The sequence below is a fragment of the Neodiprion virginianus genome, chromosome 5 (assembly GCF_021901495.1).
Source record: "Neodiprion virginianus isolate iyNeoVirg1 chromosome 5, iyNeoVirg1.1, whole genome shotgun sequence".
Taxonomy (NCBI): Eukaryota; Metazoa; Arthropoda; class Insecta; order Hymenoptera; family Diprionidae; genus Neodiprion; species Neodiprion virginianus.
The window spans coordinates 20,838,304-20,861,215 of NC_060881.1; the positions used below are offsets into that span (position 1 = coordinate 20,838,304).

At 40.3% G+C, this 22,912-nt stretch overlaps 3 protein-coding genes across 8 annotated transcripts; 2 read left to right on the top strand and 1 right to left on the bottom strand.

Moving 5' to 3' along the window:
- Positions 1 to 529: 529 nt before the first annotated feature.
- LOC124306451 (ATP-binding cassette subfamily C member 4-like) lies at positions 530 to 8,607 on the top strand. 3 transcript variants are annotated; one of them, XM_046767198.1, is made up of 16 exons: positions 530 to 1,451; positions 1,561 to 1,671; positions 2,479 to 2,854; positions 2,923 to 3,051; positions 3,114 to 3,305; positions 3,441 to 3,749; positions 3,830 to 4,282; positions 4,354 to 4,659; positions 4,753 to 4,869; positions 5,044 to 5,596; positions 5,798 to 6,028; positions 6,350 to 6,586; positions 6,677 to 6,939; positions 7,265 to 7,710; positions 7,888 to 8,017; positions 8,100 to 8,607. In XM_046767198.1, exons 1-16 carry the CDS (start codon positions 1,375 to 1,377, stop codon positions 8,280 to 8,282), a joined length of 4,113 nt encoding a protein of 1,370 aa, XP_046623154.1. In that variant the 5' UTR covers positions 530 to 1,374; the 3' UTR covers positions 8,283 to 8,607. The 3 variants fall into 3 exon arrangements, with proteins under 3 accessions (XP_046623154.1, XP_046623156.1, XP_046623155.1); XM_046767200.1 differs by lacking the exon at positions 6,350 to 6,586; XM_046767199.1 differs by lacking the exons at positions 530 to 1,451; positions 1,561 to 1,671 and adding an exon at positions 2,346 to 2,399.
- An 854-nt stretch (positions 8,608 to 9,461) lies between these two features.
- On the top strand, positions 9,462 to 16,718 carry LOC124306450 (ATP-binding cassette sub-family C member 4-like). 3 transcript variants are annotated; one of them, XM_046767197.1, is made up of 17 exons: positions 9,665 to 9,682; positions 9,755 to 9,865; positions 10,227 to 10,480; positions 10,560 to 10,935; positions 11,003 to 11,134; positions 11,197 to 11,388; positions 11,564 to 11,872; positions 11,971 to 12,420; positions 12,488 to 12,793; positions 12,887 to 13,024; positions 13,189 to 13,738; positions 13,953 to 14,183; positions 14,335 to 14,571; positions 14,640 to 14,902; positions 15,174 to 15,619; positions 15,706 to 15,835; positions 15,939 to 16,718. In XM_046767197.1, exons 4-17 carry the CDS (start codon positions 10,579 to 10,581, stop codon positions 16,167 to 16,169), a joined length of 3,972 nt encoding a protein of 1,323 aa, XP_046623153.1. In that variant the 5' UTR covers positions 9,665 to 9,682; positions 9,755 to 9,865; positions 10,227 to 10,480; positions 10,560 to 10,578; the 3' UTR covers positions 16,170 to 16,718. The 3 variants fall into 3 exon arrangements, with proteins under 3 accessions (XP_046623151.1, XP_046623152.1, XP_046623153.1); XM_046767195.1 differs by lacking the exons at positions 9,665 to 9,682; positions 10,227 to 10,480 and adding an exon at positions 9,462 to 9,637; XM_046767196.1 differs by lacking the exon at positions 10,227 to 10,480 and having other exon boundaries at positions 9,662 to 9,682.
- Positions 16,427 to 22,683, bottom strand: LOC124306453 (transcription initiation factor TFIID subunit 6). 2 transcript variants are annotated; one of them, XM_046767201.1, is made up of 8 exons: positions 22,407 to 22,683; positions 20,774 to 21,086; positions 20,281 to 20,684; positions 19,835 to 20,053; positions 19,589 to 19,771; positions 19,298 to 19,520; positions 17,195 to 17,496; positions 16,427 to 16,660 (listed from the first exon to the last, which is right to left on the bottom strand). In XM_046767201.1, exons 1-8 carry the CDS (start codon positions 22,554 to 22,556, stop codon positions 16,568 to 16,570), a joined length of 1,887 nt encoding a protein of 628 aa, XP_046623157.1. In that variant the 5' UTR covers positions 22,557 to 22,683; the 3' UTR covers positions 16,427 to 16,567. The 2 variants fall into 2 exon arrangements, with proteins under 2 accessions (XP_046623157.1, XP_046623158.1); XM_046767202.1 differs by having other exon boundaries at positions 19,850 to 20,053; positions 22,407 to 22,682.
- Between the last annotated feature and the right edge of the window lie 229 nt (positions 22,684 to 22,912).

Consider the following 22,912-nt stretch of genomic DNA (forward strand, 5'->3'; position numbering starts at 1 on the left):
GATCACTTCAACCTTTTTTTTCAAATAACACTGGTCGGCAAGTAATTCTTACCTGCGTCTGGGTTACGAATGATATTTCCTTGACGTTAACGTTTAGAAAAGCCAAAACAGTAACCATACTTTACTTGAACTCTATTACTCTGACCAGAACCCAGATACTATGTTCGTACGTAAAAATAATACAGTCTAGTAAATTATAGATATACATATAGAATAGAGTCAAGTAAATTATTCCAAAAATAACATAATAATCAAACAGAGAGAAAAAATGAGAGAAAGAGAATGGAATAAATACACGCAGGTCAGAGTGTCAGTCTGATTAAGAGTACTTGACGTATCGAAGAGTAGAATATATTTGAGTTTCAGAGCGAATTGAAAAATAGCAAAAAGAGTGTGTTTGAGAGTTGTGTAAAGGTGTTGGTGTTGATGAATTGTTTCGTATTTAATTTTTATTGTTTTCAATTATGGCGGATCTAAGTCTTTGAATTTAATCTTTTCATAGATCCCACGCGTAAATATTAAACAAAATGTACAATTACACGGATCTTATTGGAAATTCAGTTACAATCATTTCGATGTGGTCGTCAATTGATCGTCTTTTACTTGTCTTCGTAATCGTCTTGGGTCGTAGGTTGTTTGTCTTGTACTGCCAGCCTTCGGAGTTGAGCCCATCCTCGCGTTTTTTGTGTCCGGGTCAAGTACAAATTCTGTCTTCATCATAAGAACATCTCTCGTAATTCTTTCTCTGTCTCACACTCAAAATTTAAACTCTAAGTATTCTTGTGTACGCCTGGGTGCCTCTGAAGCCTATCCATGCTTCTAAGCGGCTACGCCGTCTTAGTCTACAGCCTACAGTCTACGCTTATATTTAGCTATTTGTATATATAACTTGAAACTACCACCGACACTAGAGAAATGAGATCAAACTATACGCTACTATGTGCCTGCACAACAACCGGTGGTGACCGGTATAAGTAAGCTGCGCTGTTTTTCTTCTCACGAAATAGCTGCAAGTACACAAAACCGTTAGTACAAAGCTGTGCACCAACACTCTGAGTTCAGGGAAGGGATGTTTATCTTGAGAGTTTTGTTATCAGTCTCGGGGCAGGAGTGACAGTGAGAATAATTCTGTGACTTAGTCGCGTATCTCACGTTAGGCTTCGATCTTCTCTTAGCCATTTCCAAAACATCTGCCAACTTTCCCTATGGACCTTCCTTTATCGTCCTCCTATGATCAATGTCTTCCAAGTACTGTAGTTTTTTTTTCCCCACAACTCTGTATTCTCCCTGTTTTTGAGTGGTCGGCCAGATGCTCACGATTCTAAGCAGCACAGTTTTCAACAAATGATTACGTCAAGAGGATAAATCAGAAAAATGCATGCAAATAACGAGACACGCGACCGGAAGAATCTCGAGGAAAGATCGAATATATTCAGCTTGTTGTTTTTCGGGTAAGCTTCCCAATCATTGTACCAGTACGCATTCAATTCAAGCCATATCTGAAACACAGAAAAAAATATTACATTTTACGGAAACAAATAATGTCAACAACAATCACAGGTGGACATTTCCGATTTTTCGAGAGGGAGCGAGGCGTAATTTGAAGTTAGAAGATTTGTACGATCCCTTGAAATCTGACGCATCCGAGAGCCTCAGCGATCGACTTGAAAAGTGAGCCATGCTAAATCCAAATAATTCAGGGAACAAATATCTTTTCGTTAATTCGACGTAAAGCTTTATAATTATTTCATTCCATGTAACTGATAGAAACTTAAGTAGATGTTTCGAATTCACGTTAGAAGAACTCACACAGATGTACGAGTACATGTTTCGAAATTACTATGAATTATTGTATATTTAGTCCGATTTAAATAGATTAAAGACCGATTGTCTTCAAGCTATTAGTGAGAAAATTTGCAGACCGAAAGGAGAAAGATATAAATTTGGAGCCAAACATACCTCTTGTCGTTAGGTAGATAAAAAATAGTTGTAGACACGATGATAACGCGATGAAGATAAACAGGAGTTTTATTAGCACAATAGCAAGAAATGCAGGAAAATAATAAGACTGCTGGTTGAATGGATGTGTATAAATGATCAAGTACAATGAAATTGGCCTCACCACAAGCTACGCGGCTATTGACTATCATTGAAACAATGTCTTTGTAATGCATACAGCTGTACTTGTAAAGATAAATGATGTCAGTTTGTGAATTCACCTGAATCTATGTCTGCAGTTGGCTCTTGATAGACAACTAATTGTTAGTATATAGATGGTCTTTTCATCAGTTGCAACCAGATGGAAAACTCGTACAAAAGGAACATTCAATGATGAAATTTTTACAGCATTATATTGATGAATGTCCCTACTCGAAATTTCCGGAAGATACGGCGCAAAAGTAAACGAAACTTAGGATGAAGTATGATATAAGAGTATGATGAACCGTTCCTAATATGGTATGTGTTTGTTTCACCTAGAGAGTGGAAAAAGGAGTTGATGAATGCAAACCGAAATTGGAGTCTGGCGAGAAATCAGAGGAATCATTCAAGGCCAAGACCAAGTTTGATGTGGACGTTGATTCGGATTCTTTGGGCACCATATTTGGTGCAAGGACTGCTCCTCTTCGCACAACTGATGGTACTGCGTGTTCTACAACCGATACTCCAGGGTTGGATAATCGACTACTTCAATCAGGCAGAAGAGCAGATAACACAAAACGATGCTCTCCTCTATTCTGTTTATCTGGTTGTTGTCACTCTCAGTGTTGTCTTCGTAACTCATCACACCGATTTTCGGAATCGGCAGACCGGAATGCGCGCAAGGGTTGCATGCTGCTCGTTAATATACAGAAAGGTAGTACGCTGAAACGGGTAACTAGTGAATGTAAGTACTATCCATTTTAATGGTTTAACTTATTCTAGGTTCTACGGTTAGATCAGAATGCGACGAACAATGCGGCGGGCTTAATAGCTAATTTGATGAGTAATGATGTCGCACGTTTCGATTCGTTACCGGCATATTTTCACTTCGTCTGGATCTCGCCATTCCAGGTAACAACTAGTCAGAATGCAGCTTAGTTCAGACTATGTTTACAGTTTTCACACAATTGCAGGTCGTATTGATTGGATATGTGATGTGGCAAATCGTCGGTCCAACTTCGTTAGTAGGAATCGTCGTCATGATGTTACAGACCATTCCTCTTCAAGGGTACTTGAGTACCGTCAGCAGGAAGCTACGGTCGAAGATTGCGGCGAAGACGGATTACCGGGTACAACTGATGAGTGAACTGATTTCTGGAATACAGGTACGACGTTAGTTCCTCCTCCTTTCCACAACAGGAACCTTGAGAATAATTTTATGGGACAGATCGATTAGAATTTGTAGTTGCCAAATTATGAAGCAGTCAAATCAGCTGTAATACGATATTTTTAATTGGCAGGTTGTCAAGATGTACGCGTGGGAAAAACCATTTGAGTTGATAGTATCGAAAGTTCGAGCGGTGGAGATGAAACTGGTCGGGTATACGTCGTACCTCAGGGGAATATATCTGAGTATTACGGTCTTCACGGAAAAAACCACTCTTTTCTTAACACTGATTGTATTCGTTCTTAATGGGAATTCGCTTACTGCAAATATTACATTCGTATTATCAACGCTATTCAATGTACTACAATTCACGTGTGCTATATGCTTACCCAAGGCAATACTCATGGCTGGTGAAACTGCTGTATCTCTGGAGAGAATAACGGTTGGTTCCACACTGTATGTTCTTCAGCCTTCCAATTCATCTTCACAATTCTTCAGTAACTCATAAATTTATTTTAACAGGACTTTTTACTTTTGGACGAAAGTAAATCACTAGAAACAGTCGATATCCCATCGGTCTGCGGGGTGCAGACTGTGGAAGAACCCACGACATCAGGTCATCAAACCGATAATGGAATTGGAATCCAAATGATCAACGTTGGGGCAAACTGGATTGATAGTCAGATACCACCGACTTTGTGTCACATATCGCTGGATTTAAAAAATCAGTCACTCTGTGCTCTCGTGGGTTCGATTGGTTCGGGAAAATCATCTCTGCTTCACCTGATATTAGGGGAGTTGAAACTGGGAGCTGGAAGCGTGTCGTTCTACTGTATTGAAAATGGTATCAGGACTACTAAAAATAGTCACGATATTCGTATTTCATATGCTGGCCAAAACCCTTGGGTTTTCCTTGCCTCCATACGCGAGAACATTCTATTCGGCCAGCCGTATGACGAAAGTCGATACCAAGAGGTACGTGAATCATGTTTCTTGTAAAATGCTCCCTGTAAATTGTACGTATAAATTCTGAGCAATGTACCTAGGTGATACGAGTTTGCGCTCTGGTCGAAGACTTCGAACAGTTTCCCCAAGGTGATTTGAGCTGTGTGGGAGAAAAAGGAGCGTCTTTGTCCGGGGGCCAGAGAGCCCGTATCAATTTGGCTAGAGCTATTTACAGAGATGCCGATGTCTACCTCCTGGATGATCCTCTCAGTGCTGTAGACACTGGCGTGGCTCGTCACTTGTTCGAAGAATGCATTAAGGGCTTCCTGGATCAAAAGACTCGAATACTCGTTACTCATCAAGTACAATATCTTCAGCAAGCTGACACTGTTATAGTTCTCGATCGGGTAAGCTACTCCACTTTATTAAGAAACTGATATTCATTGCATGCTGGACTTCAGTTGTGGAAATCTAATACCTAAAGCAATTCTTCATTCTAGGGCATGGTGAAGTGCCAAGGGACATACGAAAATCTGGTCCAATCGCAATCCCAGTTGTTAACTTCTGAGCAGTCCAAAGAACTCGATGAATTAGGAAGAATTAAAAAAAATATCCAGGTGGACACGGAATGCATAGCTATCTGTATAAAATTGTGTACTTTAAGTTTAGGTTCTTTAAGTCGACGCCACAATACCTTCGTGGCCATTTTAGTAGTTGTAGGGTAACATAGGTCATCTCTTACCTGAAGTATACATGTACACGAATGAGAAGTATGAGCTGGGTTTTTTCAGGTGACGCCTACAGCTACGAATAGCAATGATCAGCTGGCGGAAGAGTTCAAAACCGCTGAAAACTCCAGAGATATCCCAGAAGAAGAGGTAATGACAGGAAATATGTCGAGTCAAGTATACTGGAGCTATTTCCTGGCGGGTGGTAATATCTGCTCGTTGATTTTTATCGCGACAATTTTTGTGATCGGTCAAGTGGCGACAACCGGGATCGATTACTGGGTATCGTACTGGAGTAACCAAGAAGCTATCAGATTCACGCTACAATCTAAAAGATTCAATACTTCCAATACAAGCAGTCACATGAATATTGACGATAATCAGCCACTGCTGTACTCGACATCCCATTCGCAGTGGATTGATGAATTCGGACTGCTGCATCAAGACGTGGCAATTTATATCTACGCCGGATGTATTGTCAGCTGTATTATCCTCGTTACACTACGCCACTTGCTCTTCATGAAGATGTGCGTCAATGCCAGCTGCAATCTACACAATTCCATGTTCGCCAACATTCTTGTAACTACTATGCGGTTCTTCAATACTAATCCATCTGGTATGCCAATCGTATCGGTACTAAAATGTAGCTGGTGATATTTGATTCCATTTAGAAATGTCTGACAATCCATGGACTTCTGAAAGAAATCCATTATCCTTTGATATCAATATTCGATTGACTTGATAATTTTGTAAACGCTTTCCAATATAGTACTCACTCTACTGACAGTTATACCGCAGTTGAAAATTTTTTCCCTAGGAAGGATTCTCAATAGATTCTCCAAGGACATGGGTGCGATGGATGAACTGCTGCCCAACACCATGCTGGAAGCACTTCAAATTTTGACTATGATGATAGGAATGTTTACGATAGTGGCTGTGGTTAACCCGTGGATGATCATCCCCATAGTTATTATCAATGGAATCTTCTACGTGATTCGGTTCTACTACCTTAAAACGGCGCAGGACATCAAACGACTCGAGGGGATCGGTGAGCTCTTGATATTAAGTTTTTATAATAATTGAAAGCATGTACTGTGAGGGTAGATGCACCAATTTCGAGTGCCCGTACTGCCAACAGATCGTGTAGTGTATCTGAAATATGTACTCATTGATTTTTTCTCATGATCAACCGTGACTATATTATAAGTTTTGACGGATTTATGGATTGGACGGTCGTTCAGTTTGATTCAAAGAAGGGGTGTTAATGAAAATAAACGATCGTCATATCCGTGAATTTTCCAAAACTTACGAAATATGTATTGGCAAGACTTCCGTGCAGCTTTTCTGGAGAAAATTCAAAAATTTCCAGCAAAGAGTCCCATGTTTTCACACGTCACTTCTACTTTGGATGGGCTAACGACAATACGAAGCCGAGGCACCGCAGTAGAATCAATGTTGCGAAAAGAATTTGATCGTCTTCAAGACGAACACACCAGGGCCTCGTACCTTACTATTGCAGGGGCCTCTGTTTTTGGGCTGACCCTCGATATTTGTTCAGTGATTTTGATTGCTTGCGTTTGCTTTTCATTCATCCTCATGGACGACGGTTGGTATTGTTTAGATTTTATTCACACTCGACATTCATTCGAGAAAAAACTTAGTCAGACAGAGAGAGCTCAATGACTATAGTTTCTAGGAAACTTTCTCGGAGGATCTGTGGGACTTGCTATATCTCAATCTCTGGCGATGTCTGGAGTGGTTCAATATGGTATGTGGCAGACTGCTGAAGTAATCTCGCAGATGACATCGGTCGAAAGAGTATTACAATATACAAACTTGCCTAAGGAGGGACCGTTTACGACTGAGCAGCCTCCGTCACCCACTTGGCCTTCCGATGGTGGTTTGATCTTTAAGAACGTTACCATGAGATATGCCGATAATGAACCACCTGTCTTAAAGGTACACTGAATGTAATCGCTTGGTTCAAACCTGTCATTACGTTATCTATAGAATTCATCGTTTCCGACACATGTATTTTCCCCTTTTTCTCAGGTTCAATATCTTTAGATTGAAAAAAAAAACTTACCGCGGACAAACAAATCATTAACGTATACACTTTGTATCTCTCTAATTAATTCACAATTCAATTATCTTTCAGAATCACATGCACTTTGCTAATTGCCACAATATTTTGAATCAATTATTATGCTCGCAATATCAGCGCGAAGTGCCATTGTCATCATCACCTTCTCAATCCCCATTTCTTATGGTTGTACAACCGTAGGGCCTGAACGTGGATATAAAACCTGGTTGGAAGGTTGGCATAGTGGGAAGAACAGGTGCTGGTAAATCGTCGCTAGTTTCGGCATTGTTTCGATTACATGACGGAGGTACGGACGGTGAAATAATAATAGATGGGATTAACACGAGGTCAGTGGGGCTGCACGAGCTACGTCGCGGCATCTCGATAATCCCTCAGGAGCCTATTTTATTCTCGGAAACTCTCCGCTATAACTTGGACCCCTTTGGACATTACTCAGACACCGAGCTTTGGCACAGCCTCCGTGAAGTGGAACTTGAAAATATGATTTCATCCTTGGACATTCCAGTTGCCGAAGGTGGAGCTAACTTCAGCGTTGGCCAACGTCAATTAATCTGCCTGGCCAGAGCCATCCTTAAGGAAAATAAGCTACTCGTGCTTGACGAAGTCACTGCTAACATTGATCCTATGTAAGTGTCAATCTTGTCAAATTCCATGTTTCAGAAATTCGTCAGTCCTTATTGTTCCTACGATGATAAATTCCTTCGCTAATTCTTCTGCGGTATTGATAATCACCTCTGAGCATAACTCATTTGCCAATCGCAACGAATTCCAGTAAGCTAACACGTGATCTCGTCATCTTCTAGCACTGACAAATTGATTCAGAACACCATAAGTCGAAGATTTGCAGAATGCACAGTTGTGACAATAGCGCATCGGTTGAACACGGTAATGAACAGTGACCGAGTTTTGGTTATGGGAGAAGGCCGAATCCTTGTGCGTAAATTTTTAAGACAGCTTCGCAAACTACTAAATAAGCAAAATACAGACCACTTGATTCTTTTCATTTGTGACTCAGGAGTACGATCATCCACATTTGCTGCTGAAAGATCGAAATGGTTACTTTTCGCAAATGCTTCAACAAACCGGAACAACAGTGGCAGATGAACTTGCGGCGATTTCCGAACGTAACTATAACAGTCAACCGAACATTAGAGTCCGGGAGCCATCAAACGAAGTCATCACCGCTGCCAGTGAATAAATCGTCCATTTCTGTTCAGCCATAGCATGAACAGTCAACTATTTATTATAGGCACTCTCATTGCTTATCATGTTTAGGAGTTGTCCACATATTGCATCACCCAATTTCCGTAGTCCCCGCCGCCCCTCACTCATCATGTGATCAACACTACATTCGATTATGGCTGCTGATCCCTATGAGGTTCAAGAGCAATGCTACGACGTCGCATTCAAGTAACGTTGAAAGACGAGAATTATACGTGAACCTAAAAACTTTCTTGCCTATTCTAACGGTCACCGGCTGCTTAGTTTCCAACACATAAGCTGGATAGCATTGCTCAATAATTTGAGGACCTACAACTATTCCCAATGCCACCGAAGCGTTGTCCAAATTAACCCATGACTGTCGGTCAATTCCGCGTCTTCAATGAAGTGTTACGTAACGTCAATATTGGTCCCCGCCTCCCAGTCGCGGGTAACAGAAAAGTAATGAGGACTGTGGCTGTGCAACCTTCTTCTTATCTAACACGAGCTGCGTTCAACGTTTGCCATTTTTCAAAGCATCACACTTCAAACCCGTGGCTGTGATTAAGTATGATAGTCTTTGTTTCACAATTAAGAATCTTTTTATGCATATTAATAATATTATGCTTTGCGCATAATTAATGTTCATCGATTATCCCTCCCGATTCTTCTGTAAACGTAACAATTTAATTGAATTATAATACTTAATTTTCATACTATTGCTATTCTGTGGTCTCTATGTTACTATGATCCCTTGTAATGTTTGTCAAAGACTTAAGTTAGACTTACGATAATTCTTCCTGTCACGAAGAATCAGGAAGAACAAAGTGAGGAGTTGTGCAGCAAATCAAATATACCTTGTATTTGATATCTGATATACGGCATTATTGGCTTATTTGCCGTGTGGTCTATACATGAAATAAACTAATACATATATGCCTGATATATGAAGAAAATAGAGAATAGATGTCCGTAAGGGACGTATATAACACGCGCTATGCACATACATGGTTCCATTTCGCACATCGTAAGAGTACATTTAAACATCTGCGATATACGTATGTTAGACTGTAATTGCTTGTATTCCGTGATGGTGATACGCTGATCAATTCAGCTAAACGTAAGAGAAGGGGAATGTATGCCCGTAGATTCATTAACAGAATCGTGGTAGGAATAGAAATAAGAATGATTCTCCAGTAGGGATATTAGATTTGAAGAGACAGACGAGAATCTTTTGTGCGAATAAGTGAAGGGCGTCAAGTGAACACATTCAAACATGGAAACAAGCAAAAAGAGACGAGATCGGAAGAATCTTGAGGAGAACTCGAATTTACTCAGCCTGTTGTTTTTCGGGTGGGCAATGTGCATTGGCAAATTCGACCCAAGCAATGATTGATCGTAAAACAAAGAAATGAATACATTAACTGATTGATTGTGCCGAAAAGAAAATAATTCAACAAATAATTGTAGGTGGGCATTTCCGATTTTTTGGAAGGGAGCGAGGCGCAATTTACAATTGCAAGATCTGTATGACCCGTTGAAATCTGATGAATCCGAATACCTCGGAGATTGTCTTGAAAGGTAAGCGATCAGAGAATTTAAATTGATTCAACACTGCATCTTTCGTTAACGCAAATCAACACAAAGCTTTCGAATTTTTTTTTACTCATATTGCCAATCGTTACAGAAATACAAAATTCGAAATTTTGCCAAGTACGTAACTTTTGAATTTTTGGAATAGAATGATAATAATTATGCTTCAAGGTAGAAAATCAGATCGTTAAGAAATTCCAAAGTTCATCCAGATCTGACTTACAATTTGAGAGATTATCTGACGCGTATCTGAAATTTCTGTAAAAAATACGTGTGTGTACCTGACGAGAATTTTAAACTTTTTATGATATGAAATGAATTGTACAAATAAAATGATTTCTCATATCAGTCAGTTTCACAACAGTTGGAAAAGGGAAATTGTACGGAGGAAACAAGTGAGCAATTAAAAAAAATATGATTAGTTGCGAGGGAGACAAGAAACAACTATAGACGCATGAACTGATAACGCATGATTTTTGCTTCGGAAAAACGGGAAAAATGCCAGAAAAGCAATTGAATGAAAGAATGGCTACGGTATCATATCAGATAATACATTTCTTTTCGTGACAACTCACAATGATTTCGAGATAGCGCGAGATAGGGGTAAATATTTCTGACACAGTTAAACAAGGACATCAATCAATCGTCTGTGATATTGCACGTGCATGATTCCTTATACCAGAGAGTGGAAAAAGGAGTTGATGAAAGCAGACCGAGAGTTGCTTCTGAGGAAAGATGGAGTAAAGCAGCCAAGGCGAAGGCCAAGTTTGATGTGGGCATTGGTTCGGATTCTTTGGGTACCATACGTGATGCAAGGGCTGCTCCTTTTTGGGGAGTTGATGATACTGCGTATTCTGCAACCAATACTCCAGGGGTGGATAATCAACTACTTCAATCAGGTCGAACGTCAAACGACGCGAAACGAAGTTCTCCTCTATGCTTTGTACCTCGTTATTGTCACTTTGGGGATCATCTTCGTCATTCATCATACAAATCTCCGCACTCAGCAGACCGGAATGTGCGCAAGGGTCGCATGCTGCTCGTTAATATACAGAAAGGTCGTACTGTTACATCGGATCACTGATGAATTTAGAACGCTCGATTAACTAGTGCAATTTGTTTTAGGTTTTACGTCTGGACCAGGCTGCGATGAATAACGCGGCTGCAGGACAAGTGGCTAATTTGATCAGTAACGACGTTGCCCGATTCGATTTACTTCCGATCTTCTCACACTTCGTTTGGATTATGCCATTTCAGGTAGCAAATAGTTGTACGAAGTCTCTTTGTCAGTCTTATGCAGATTTATCACTTGCTTACAGGTGGTTTTGATTGGTTACGTCATGTGGAGATCGGTTGGTGTAGCTGCGTTGGCAGGTATCGTCACCATGATAATACAGGCTATACCTATTCAGGGGTCGTTGAGCAATATCAGCGCGAAATTGAGGTCGAAGATTGCAGAAAAAACGGATGAGCGAGTCCAACTGATGAGTGAGCTGATTTCCGGAATACAGGTACTGTGTATATTTATTCACACGTCCATAACAATTGCCTCGAGCATTCACCATTCGGTTTAGAATTGCAACACATTCATCATTGATAGTCCACGTAGCACTTTCATGTGTTTGACTATTTTTTACATAAGTATACATCAGATACGCGTTACGAAACAATATTTTCCATCAACAGGTGATCAAGATGTATTCGTGGGAAAAGCCGTTTGATTTGATAGTGTCAAAAGTTCGAGGGGCGGAGATGAAACTAATCAGTTATACGTCGTACCTCAGAGGAATATATCTGAGTATTATGTTATTCTCAGAAAGAATCACTCTTTTCTTGACACTGATTGCGTTTGTACTTTCCGGAAACTCTCTTACTGCAAATATCACATTCACATTGGCTACGCTATTTAGTGTACTACAAGTAACATGCGCTGTTTGCTTTCCACAAGCTGTCGTCTTGGCTGGCGAGACTGCTGTGTCTCTGGAGAGACTAACGGTTGGTTTCACATTGCATGTTCATGTCCCTTTACAACTGATCCGTGATCGGCGAATTGTTGGTATTTTTTTCCCTGTCATGCCAATTCATTTTTGCAGGACTTTTTACTTCTGGAGGAGGTAAAATCTTCGGAAAATGTTGATTCACCGACGAACAATGGAATACAGTGTGTGGAGAAGATGACCCCAAGCCATCGGGCCGAAAATAGCGTCGGAATCAAAATATCGAACGTTGCAGCGAACTGGGTTCATGGCCAGCTGCCACCGACCTTATGCCAAATATCAATCGATTTGAAAGATCAATCACTCTCTGTTCTTGTAGGGCCTGTCGGCTCCGGAAAATCATCTCTACTTCACCTGATATTAGGGGAGTTGAAAGTGGGAGCTGGAAGCTTGTCGTTTTACACTAGTGAAAACGGTATCAAGACTAACAAAAATAGTCGCGATATTCGTATTTCATATGCCAGTCAGGAGCCTTGGCTCTTCTCTGCCTCCATTCGTGAGAATATTCTTTTTGGACAACCATATGACGAAACTCGATACGAAGAAGTACGTATGTCGCATATTAGTGGTCAAATGTTCGCACACTTTCATGAACCTCGAACAATGTTCCCAGGTGACACAAGTCTGTGCACTTGTCAAAGACTTCGAACTATTGCCCCAGGGCGATATGAGCTTTGTCGGTGAGAGAGGAGCGTCTTTGTCCGGGGGCCAGAGAGCACGCATCAATTTAGCCAGAGCCGTTTACAGAGACGCAGACATATTCTTGCTTGACGATCCTCTCAGTGCTGTGGATGCTCGAGTAGGTCGTCAATTATTCGAAGAATGCATAAACGGCTTCCTGAAGGGGAAAACTCGAATACTCGTTACTCATCAACTACAATATCTTCAGCAAGCCGAAACTATCATAGTTCTCAATAACGTAAGCTCTGACATTTTTTCATCCAGAAGCTAATTTACACAGCACCCCGAACCCCTGTCATCGTTATCCACATCCTTTGGTGATTGGTTGTAGGGTTCCGTCAAGTGCCATGGGACGTATGAAGACCTGATTCAGTCTAATCCCCACGTATTAGCTTCCGAGAAGTCAGAGGAATCCAACGATGACATTTCGCTTGAAAACAATTGCGAGGAATACGCAGAAAACAAGAAGGTAATCGCAGAAATGTAGTCTGTAAATTCATCAAATCAAGGTCGTGTTCCAATGCGGGTAGAATGTGTATCTGAGGCATCAACTAGCTGCGTCAGTAATTGTAAATCGATAGGACCAATCATTCTGCATTGGAATCCCATGAATGATTGATATTATATTACCAGACAATACCAGTCGCAATTGTAAATGGCGATGGTGAGCCGAAGGCAGCTGCCAAAAGCATCGAAGACCCCGGAGATGTAGCAGACGAAGAGATGGAGACTGGGCAATTGTCAAACCAAGTATATTGGAGCTATTTTTTGGCAGGCGGTAATATTTGCTCGTTGATTCTCATTGCGGTAGGTTTTGTAATAGCGCAAGTAGCGGCGAGCGGGACCGATTACTGGGTAACTTACTGGACCAATCAAGAAGCCCGCAGAATCACATTGAAATCAGCAAAATACAATACCAGTAATACGAGCCATTATAATGACACTGGAAACATTCAGCGAGATTCTTCATACCAATCGGAGTGGTTTGATGAGTTCGGTCTACTTAAACAAGAAGTGACAATTTACATTTATGCTGGATGTGTAATCGGCTGCATCATTCTCGTTACACTGCGCAGCATGCTCTTCGTCAAGATGTGTGTTAGTGCCAGTCACAATATACATAATTCTATGTTCTCCAATCTTTTACTAGCCACCATGAGATTCTTCAACAACAATCCGTCCGGTACGTTGCATATGATAACAAGGTGTCAAAAATGTTGTTTAATGTTGCAAGAATGTATTTACAACGTAATCAACACTTTGTACACTTCTAAAATGAAATTCAGTCTCTTCCGATATAAAAAATTCATTCACCGAGAAATTTTCTGAATGATTCACTTAATTACTCTTCTGGATCGTTCTTGTTGCTCTCTCTGTCTATCAAAATCTTCCTCTAGGAAGAATTCTCAACAGATTCTCAAAGGACATCGGAACAATGGATGAGCTGCTGCCAAAAACGATGCTGGAAGCAATTCAAATCTTGGCTATGATGGTAGGAATGTTGATCATGGTGGCAGTGGTCAATCCATGGATGATTATCCCCATAATTATCATAGGTGGAGTCTTCTACACAGTTCGATTCTACTACCTCAAAACGGCGCAAGACATCAAACGGCTCGAAGGCATTGGTAAAGCTCAGCGCTATATATCTTCATTAATTCAAATTAATTGTCGCGAGAGTAGATTTACTAGTTTAGAATTCTTACCATTCTTAAGGGTTGGAAGTAATTATGTGATACTTGTGAGATACCTCAAACGGTATTTTTTGGAATCTTCTAGCAAAAAGTCCCATGTTCTCACATGTAAGTTCCACTCTGGATGGATTAACAACGATACGAAGTAGAGGTGCACCAGCGGAATTGATGCTGAAAAAGGAATTCGACCGTCTTCAAGACGTGCATACCAGTGCTTGGTATCTCGCAATTGCGGGAACATCCGTCTTGGGACTCGTCCTCGACCTTTTCTCAGGAGTTTTGGTTGCTTGCGTTTGCTTTTCGTTCATCGTTATGGACGATGGTTTGTTTCCTGTAGATTTCATGCCGCATGTACCGTGATATCCAGTCTAGGAAAACCACAATTTTCAGGAAACTTTCTCGGAGGATCTGTCGGTCTTGCCATTTCTCAATCTCTGGCCATGACGGGATGGTTTCAATACGGAGTGAGGCAGGCTGCTGAGGTGGTCTCACAGATGACCTCGGTAGAAAGAGTCTTACAGTATACGAACTTACCCAAGGAGGGACCGTTTACTACTGAGAAGCCGCCTCCTGTAACTTGGCCTTCCAATGGTGGCTTAACTTTCAAAAACGTATTCATGAGATATGCCGATAATAAACCACCAGTCTTGAAGGTACCGTTTTATTCTGACACGCCATGTGTTTATGACATTCAAAGAATTTATCATTCTCGTATTTAATAACTACATAAAAGGATGACTTTTTCCTCAGACCATTTTTTCTACATTTCCTAATGTTTGTAGCTACAAATTTATGTAACATTTTCTTTAAATCACTGTCATGTATGCAACGCGTTTTGTCCATCGACTCAAGATTTTTCATGTGTTCATTCCGGAAATATCTGCACCGTGCCCAGTACATGATCAAATCCATTTTTCCTTATAGAATCTCAACGTGAAGATAAACCCTGGCTGGAAAGTTGGCATAGTGGGAAGAACAGGTGCTGGTAAATCTTCACTCATTTCGGCACTATTTCGACTGACCGGAGAGGGTCTTGAAGGTGAAATAAGATTAGACGGGATTGACACGAAGTCAGTCGGACTGCTCGAGCTGCGTCCGCGAATCTCGATCATTCCTCAGGAGCCGATCTTGTTCTCAGCGAGTCTACGCTACAATTTGGACCCCTTTGAACAGTACTCGGACGCCGCTCTATGGGACAGTCTGAGGGAAGTTGAACTCGGTAATGCGGTACAATCCCTTGGCTTCCGAGTCGCTGGAGGTGGCGCTAATTTCAGCGTTGGGCAGCGCCAGTTAATCTGCTTGGCCAGAGCTATTCTCAGGAACAATCGACTGCTTGTTCTTGACGAGGCTACCGCGAACATTGACCGTAGGTCAGTGTAGATCAGGTCGAATTTGTCATCGTTTTAATTAGTTATATTGTTTATTTCAATTTGGTAATTATGTTTCTGGCTTCCAGCACCGATGCCCTTATCCAAGACACCATCAGACGGAGATTTTCTGATTGTACTGTCTTGACGATAGCTCACCGGTTAAACACAATAATGGATAATGATCGAGTCTTGGTCATGGCGGAAGGTCGCATCGTGGTACGTGATCATCGTCCAACCAAGTCTCAAAATAATTATTTTAAGCAAACTGTTGAATAACTAATATCCTTGTTTTTTTCTACCATCTTTATCCGATGTGCAGGAGTTTGATCATCCTTATTTGCTGTTGAAAAATCGTAACGGTCACTTTTTTCAAATGCTTGAACAAACTGGCAAGACAATGGCAGAAAAACTTTCCGAAATTGCTGAAACATCGTATCTACGGAGTTCAGAATTTCACAAAAAGGCATCAACTACTTCGAACGATACCGTTAACGAAGATGAAACTACCACCCAGTCATTACCATTGACGGAAGATTGTAAAGATCGGTAAAAACAGTCACCTCGTGTGTTTTATGGGATCCAGTGTTAAACTGTACCGACGAAGTATTAGTTGAATTTTTATTTTTTTCCGGTGAATCAATCAGCTGGTTCAACCAAAAAAACCTCAACCTGCAAGGTGAGCTGTAAAAATTTTCAATCGTAATGAGGTCAAAGTCTTATTTGTAACTTATCGAAGTTAGAAATGACCAAGGTTGATTAATTACCGGTTGGAAAACAGCGAACGAATGAAAAGTAGGACAACGGATATTGGTATTGAATTTTTTTTTTTGTTTTAAACTAACTTGAGTTACAACTAGACAAAACGTTGTGCTTTGTTCGTTACAATTAGGTATTAGAAAAAATATTGACATATACGTATAAATTTTATTAATAAATATATTATTTAATCTATTGAAAAGCGTGCTCGTCGGTGGGGCTCAGAGATCTTTCGATGCTTTGTTGAGTAACAAAGACTGTCTGTGGTTTAGAAGTAAGACTGGCCTGTAAAAAACAAGAATAAAAAAATATGGTGAATAAATTTTTTCTAATTTAGTTGCGTGAAAAAAAAATGAAAACATTCTTATGAAACGACTTGTTTTTAATCCGTTTCGATCTTTCCGTGTTCGACGGGACGGGAAATCGAATTTTCAAACAAAGCATCTGAATACACGATAAAGCAAAGGAAAAAAAAAAAAAAAAAATAGAATAGATCTCTGAAATTTCGCAATTACTCACTACACTGTGCCTTCGGTCGATAAACTACGCATATACATGTACATGCTGATTTGGTACTATATAGTAAATTTTTCGACGATGAGTTCATAAGTAAAGAACATAACAAAATCGATGTACTTCCCAGTTTAACCCCTATGCGCATTAATTTCAGCGATTAAACAGACTGGATGATACTAATAGCTGATGTCAATTGTGTTTCTAAGTATACAAAAAGAACGCGACTTGATGCAAGAGTACAAAAACGGAAAAAAACCAAGAAGAATGAGGTAGCGATTCGGTGTATGGACTTGATCTATGTACCTGAGACACAGTGGTCGTGGCGTTCTGGTTACTACTAGGCATGCAAACCACCACCAGTTTTGGGGTGCTACCCTGGAGATGTTGCTTTTGTTGATGACTAGAACTATTTTGCGTTATCTTGACCTGCTGCTGTTGCTGCTGTTGGCCTGGTGTTTGTACGACGTTCGGCATCGTCGGTGTCTGCGATCTCGACTGAAGTATGACGAACTTCTGACAGCCGCCCGTCGGCGTTGTTCCACCCCTGCCGGAACCCAGTATCATCGTTCTGCTAGGAGCCTGCTGACCTGGGCTACCCGCGGGCACTGGAATCATAGATCAGCCTCAAATGTAAAGTGAATAAATTTCGGAAGATTGGATATTCGGATCCCAGTAAATTAAAAAAGATTCAATTGTACTACAAAAAATTTATTTTGGCGTCTGCCAATTCCAAATTATCAAGTAAACGTACTGCATTATGCTGACATCAATCCGATTTAATCGTTCTAGCGTTTTCAATGCGTGTCTACGGGTTCGTTTCTTCGCCATTCTGTTTTGTTTAAATTACAACGCAATTTCAATTCAATTCAACCTGTAATACCTAATTCCGTTTCGATCCATTCCTGTTTGATCCTTTCGTACAAAAAAATTCACCGGGAACATTCCAAGTGATTTTATTGTAATTGACACGTAACAAAGTGGAAACATATCAAATCCCTAGACACATATTCAAAAAAATTGAACGATTAATTCACATTGAGTTTCTTATCATGGATCAATTTTCTTGTGAAACTCGGACCGGAAAATCATCGAAACGAATCGGGTTCAATAAGTTCCAATCCTTTTCTGTCTACCGAGATGTTCCAGAAAAATTTCAACAATTTTCAAATAGGTATTCAGAGTATACACAGTTTCGGACGATTCCAAAACAACAGAAGAAAAGAGCATAACGAATTCGCATTCCCGAAGGTATGTACTTTAGTCAATATCAAATGATCGTTCTGGATCTCTCATAAGATCTGAGGATTTTTTGAAAGGTGTAACATGATTTTGGTGATTCCCGGCAATAGGATTCACGAAACAGGGTTGCTACTGATTTTGAATTGGGGGATTTTTTACTTATTCAGGTTCTCCAGATCCAAAACGGTAATTTTATGGATTATTTTTGTGTCTATAAAAATTAAAGTAATGAACAACGTAATCTATCTCGAGAAATTATCTTTTGGTAATTTGGCTGCTTCATACTTCACTCATATCGAAGTTTTCCATTCAAAAGTACATCATCATACACAAGTAATGTTAAATATTCCGCTCAAGCTGTGATAATTAGAACGATATAATTAAAGTTAAATTATTGCTTTAAGTTTCTTTCAGATGTTTGTTACGTCTTCCAGACCTTGGATTTTTTTTCTACATTCCTACAGCTACCTTATACCCTGCATTCTCTTTTTATCATCATCTGACTGACTCGGTTGCCATACCCCATATGCGGAATGTTCCTTCTACTGCTAAACTGCAAGAACCCAGTCTCTTGCATCCTTCCCCTCATATATTCACAATTTCAAATAATCTTTAATTCGGCAAACATCTAAATTCCAGTCTCTTCCCTTTTTCCTTTTCCACGTCTTCTCATTGTACTCTCCACATCTTACAATAAATCAATTATGTACTCAAACATTCAACTCTTCAATACAAGTTCCTCTCATTTCCTTTTACCCTTCATATGTGGTAGTCGACGAGGTTCAAAACCAAAATAGGCCGTAATAACATCACCGCCGGGTGTGGATGCGGTCATCGATAGCCGCTCATCGTGATAACAATCATACACCCCATAACACATTCGACGAAATCCTCAGACTTTTCGTTTCTTTTTAGAGGTAAAACAAAAATCGCCAACCATTTCAGTGTTTTCAACCTACCAAATAGAGTGACTACCCTGATTTGCGTAATTTATTCTGTTTTGAATCATAGATTCCTAAACTATGAAGATGTCCTAGAATTACTAAGAGTCAGTCAATTGCCACAAGATTTTCAAACATCTCTAAGACATTCAGCATAACTGGCACAGCATTAATAATATCCTGCGCCATTTCCCTTGCTTCCCAATAGTGAAACATGTTATTTTACCTGATTGAACGAGCGGTTTTGTCACCACAGTGGTTGGTCCCTGTTGCTGGTTTGTGGTGAGAGTGGTGGAGGCCGTTGCGGAGGTGGTAAGAGTCGCAGGTTGGATTCGAGCTTTAGCAACAGCGGCACAAAGCACTGGACCGACGTATCCAAAGTCTTGTTTGTACTCTTCAACGTAATCCGGAGCCGGACGCATGCCTTTCAACACAGGAGCGACAACTTTCTAAAAAAGCCAACACAATTTTAAATCAACTGCGAAGAGAGTTTCGAGCAATTTAAAAGTCCACTCACAACTAACAGCGTCTTGATATGACCAGCACCGTTTTTATCAATACTGGAAAGTACGGGCCCCTCAATGCAGCTCTCGATCCTCTCAGATATGGATTTTATCTTTGGAATGATCAGCGCCTTGACCACCTCTGGGCCGAGCTCAGAGAGTCCTTCGATCGCCCCGTAGAGCGAGGCCAAGGGCGTCTGAAGATAACAGAAGTGTTAGTTTCCTCTTAGCCGCAGGTAAGGATGTTGATAATTTCTTACCCCGAATTGATTTACCTGACTATTCTTAGCCAGCGCCTGACTAAACATGCGAGTAACTCTGGTCTGCACATTGTTCGTCGACGTGTTGAAGTTCTTGCAGATCTGGGCCATCAGGCGTGATGCAAAATCTCTCAGCGCCCAATGATTGTCCATTTCAGGTCTCATGCACAGCTGCCGAGAGACTATGCACGTCGCTACTGACGGTATCAGCTCGTGCAGCTGAAATTAGTTCTATTGATGTTAAAATAGAGAAATAAAAGCCAGTAAGATTCGAAATAATTCAAGGAACAAATCATCGAGAAAGAAGAGATTGCAGTTATTTCTATAATTTCTTTGACAATTCGTTTAGCCTGGATTTTCGTGATTTCCATGATCTCCTTGAATTCTCAACTATCGTGAAAGCCGCTGACGCTATATTGTGAAATTTTTTGTGGTAAATTACTCACGTATTTCTCTAGATAAAGGCTGGGATTGTCGAGAAGGGCTTTGACCATTCTCATGAGGTAAATGAGAAGTGCGAGATTGTTTTGCACCACATTGACCCTGACGCCTTCGGCGATGAAGGTGCACATTCTGGCAAGCATTTCATGCAAACCAGGATCCGCAGACAAAGATTGCAGGGCCTCAGCTCTACGAGCCTCGTCCGATCCAACGCAGGCCTCAGTTATCTCCTTGTAGTAGAGCTGCTGCTCAACACTAAGCTCGTGGGTAGCGAGCTGCTTTACATGCACCGTCTCAACGTTTCTCAACTTTTGACTCTTTCCTCCTCCTCCCGGCTTACCAATGCCGACACTCTGACCCTTGGCAGTGAGCTTGCTTGTCGGATCAACACTCTCAACCTTTTGCGCGTCTGGAAATTTTTTGAATTTATATTTCAGATGAACAGCATCATGAAGTGTTCAAATATTCGTAAATGGCCGATAAGGCTTTTCAATTCACCCTTGGATACAGGAGGTGGATTTTCTGGGATTGTAGGCTGGACGCCATCAATGCAAAGCCAATGGGCTCGCAACGTTACTTCGAGCGGTAGCTTAGGCCACGACTGGCTGTTGGACACTGCTTCGTTCAAGTCTATCTCCTTGTCCTCCACAAAGTGCAATTCTCTACCTCCTCCCGATGCGAATCTGAAGGGGACGTTTTCTCGTGCAAAGAAGCCATATGTCGGCTCGATGTTCTTTATCTTTAATGCATGGTCGATGTCATGTGCAGTCATCCTCTGACGCTTACTGTGGTGCATGAATTTTGCTGCATCCTGAATAGGTATTTGAGAAGTTAATTTAAGGATGATATGAAAAGTGAACACGAAGGTGGGTGATGAAATTAGTCTATTGTTGGAAGTAGAAAAATCTCTTTTATTATGGCAAATAAATGTGAAATCGACCAAATATGACCAAAGCAACACTAAAACCAGTCGAAATGCATCAAAAAGTAATCAAACATGATGAGCAAACGGATAATGGTGAACCAACACATGTTTAAATAAAACCTGTAAAATAGAACTGGTGGCCAATTTTAATGAAAATACAATTGAAAATAGTGAAATAAAACTATTTATCGGCAAAGGATTTACGTTGAAGGCCGTAATCTGTCCAAAATTAATTTGAAAGAACTAATGAGAGGTAAAAAAATTTGACTAAGATTAGTGTACGTCAAGAGGAGTCAAAGAAACTCAATTAATAGCAGAAAATGATGAAATGTATTCAAGAACATCCTAAATAGACTAACAAATTGTGAAAGAGGGAAAAAATAATGCTTATGCATGGCTACGTATGACTAAATGAAGTAAAAAAAATAGTCAAATCATTATTATAATGTGACTAAACATGGATGAGGGACAATTTTGAAAACAGTTGAAATACAGCTAAACAGTCAGCTGTCATTAGTTTGCCATAAATAGATGACAATTAGTTCAGAAATAGCCAAATAAGATTAATTGATGGTCAAAAGTAAAGAAATAAGACCTTTGGTAGGCAAAAACAGCTAGAGAAATTAAATAGTGAGCTGAATATTGAAACAGTATTGAAATTATAAATAGTCATAAATAATAAAATAAAAAGCCAAATGTACCCAAAAATAACGTGATTGGAATGCAGAGCATGAAATGTGTATGGTGGTCATGACGACAGAAGGGGGAAATTATTACAAAGAATAAAAATGTTTGCTGCGATACAAGAGTTTTACGGCGGTATGCGTATGTGGTGTACGTACACATTCGCAGTTCTTGAATCCCTCCACCATGATGGTAACCTAACCACGCTTGTGCATCCACAATGTTTACACTGTGAACGCCTTTTCAACACCAATATAATTAGGTAAAATATGACTAATGTGTGACTGAAAACGAATGGAAAAATATGGCGAACATTCGTATACAGTCAAATTTTACATCGACATGGATGAATAAGGACGAAATATGTCCAGAGATAGCGAAATGAGATAAATAAAAATTCAAAAGTAGGCAAACGATATTAAATATTTCAAAACGTAGCTCAGTGGTGACTTCGGAGAGTTTAAAATTCGTTGAATATATGTAAATTGAGAGGAGAAAACAGAGAATACTACCGCAACTTGCCTGAATGATCTCCTTTAGCCTGTAGCTTACATCCTCGGCGAGATCCTTGGCAGCCTCGTCAGGAAGATTTCCGACCCCAATGCTTTCTGCGATCACTTTCATGGACTCCTGGGACAGGGTCGTCCCGTATATCGAATCGTTGTCATTCATAGTTCATCTGTGATCAATTTACACTTAATTTTTCACAATAACAGCATCGATTTCACAAACATAACCTACAAACGTTTGACAGGCTTAAACTATCGACATGATTGTCCACGTTGGCTTGTGGTAGCCACGAAGCTACCGCGAAGTAGTCCACCACTTTAAACGCGGCAAAATAAACAGGCTGGTATCGCCTTTTGGCAGAATCGATTCCATTCATCGATACATCGGAATAAGGATTGAGTTTCGTACAACGGTATGTACATCGATTCTCTTAAAAATACAAATTTGCACGACAAAACGAAAAAGCGAAACTGAAACAAAATTTTAATGAATCCGAAAGTACTACAAGTGGATAATAT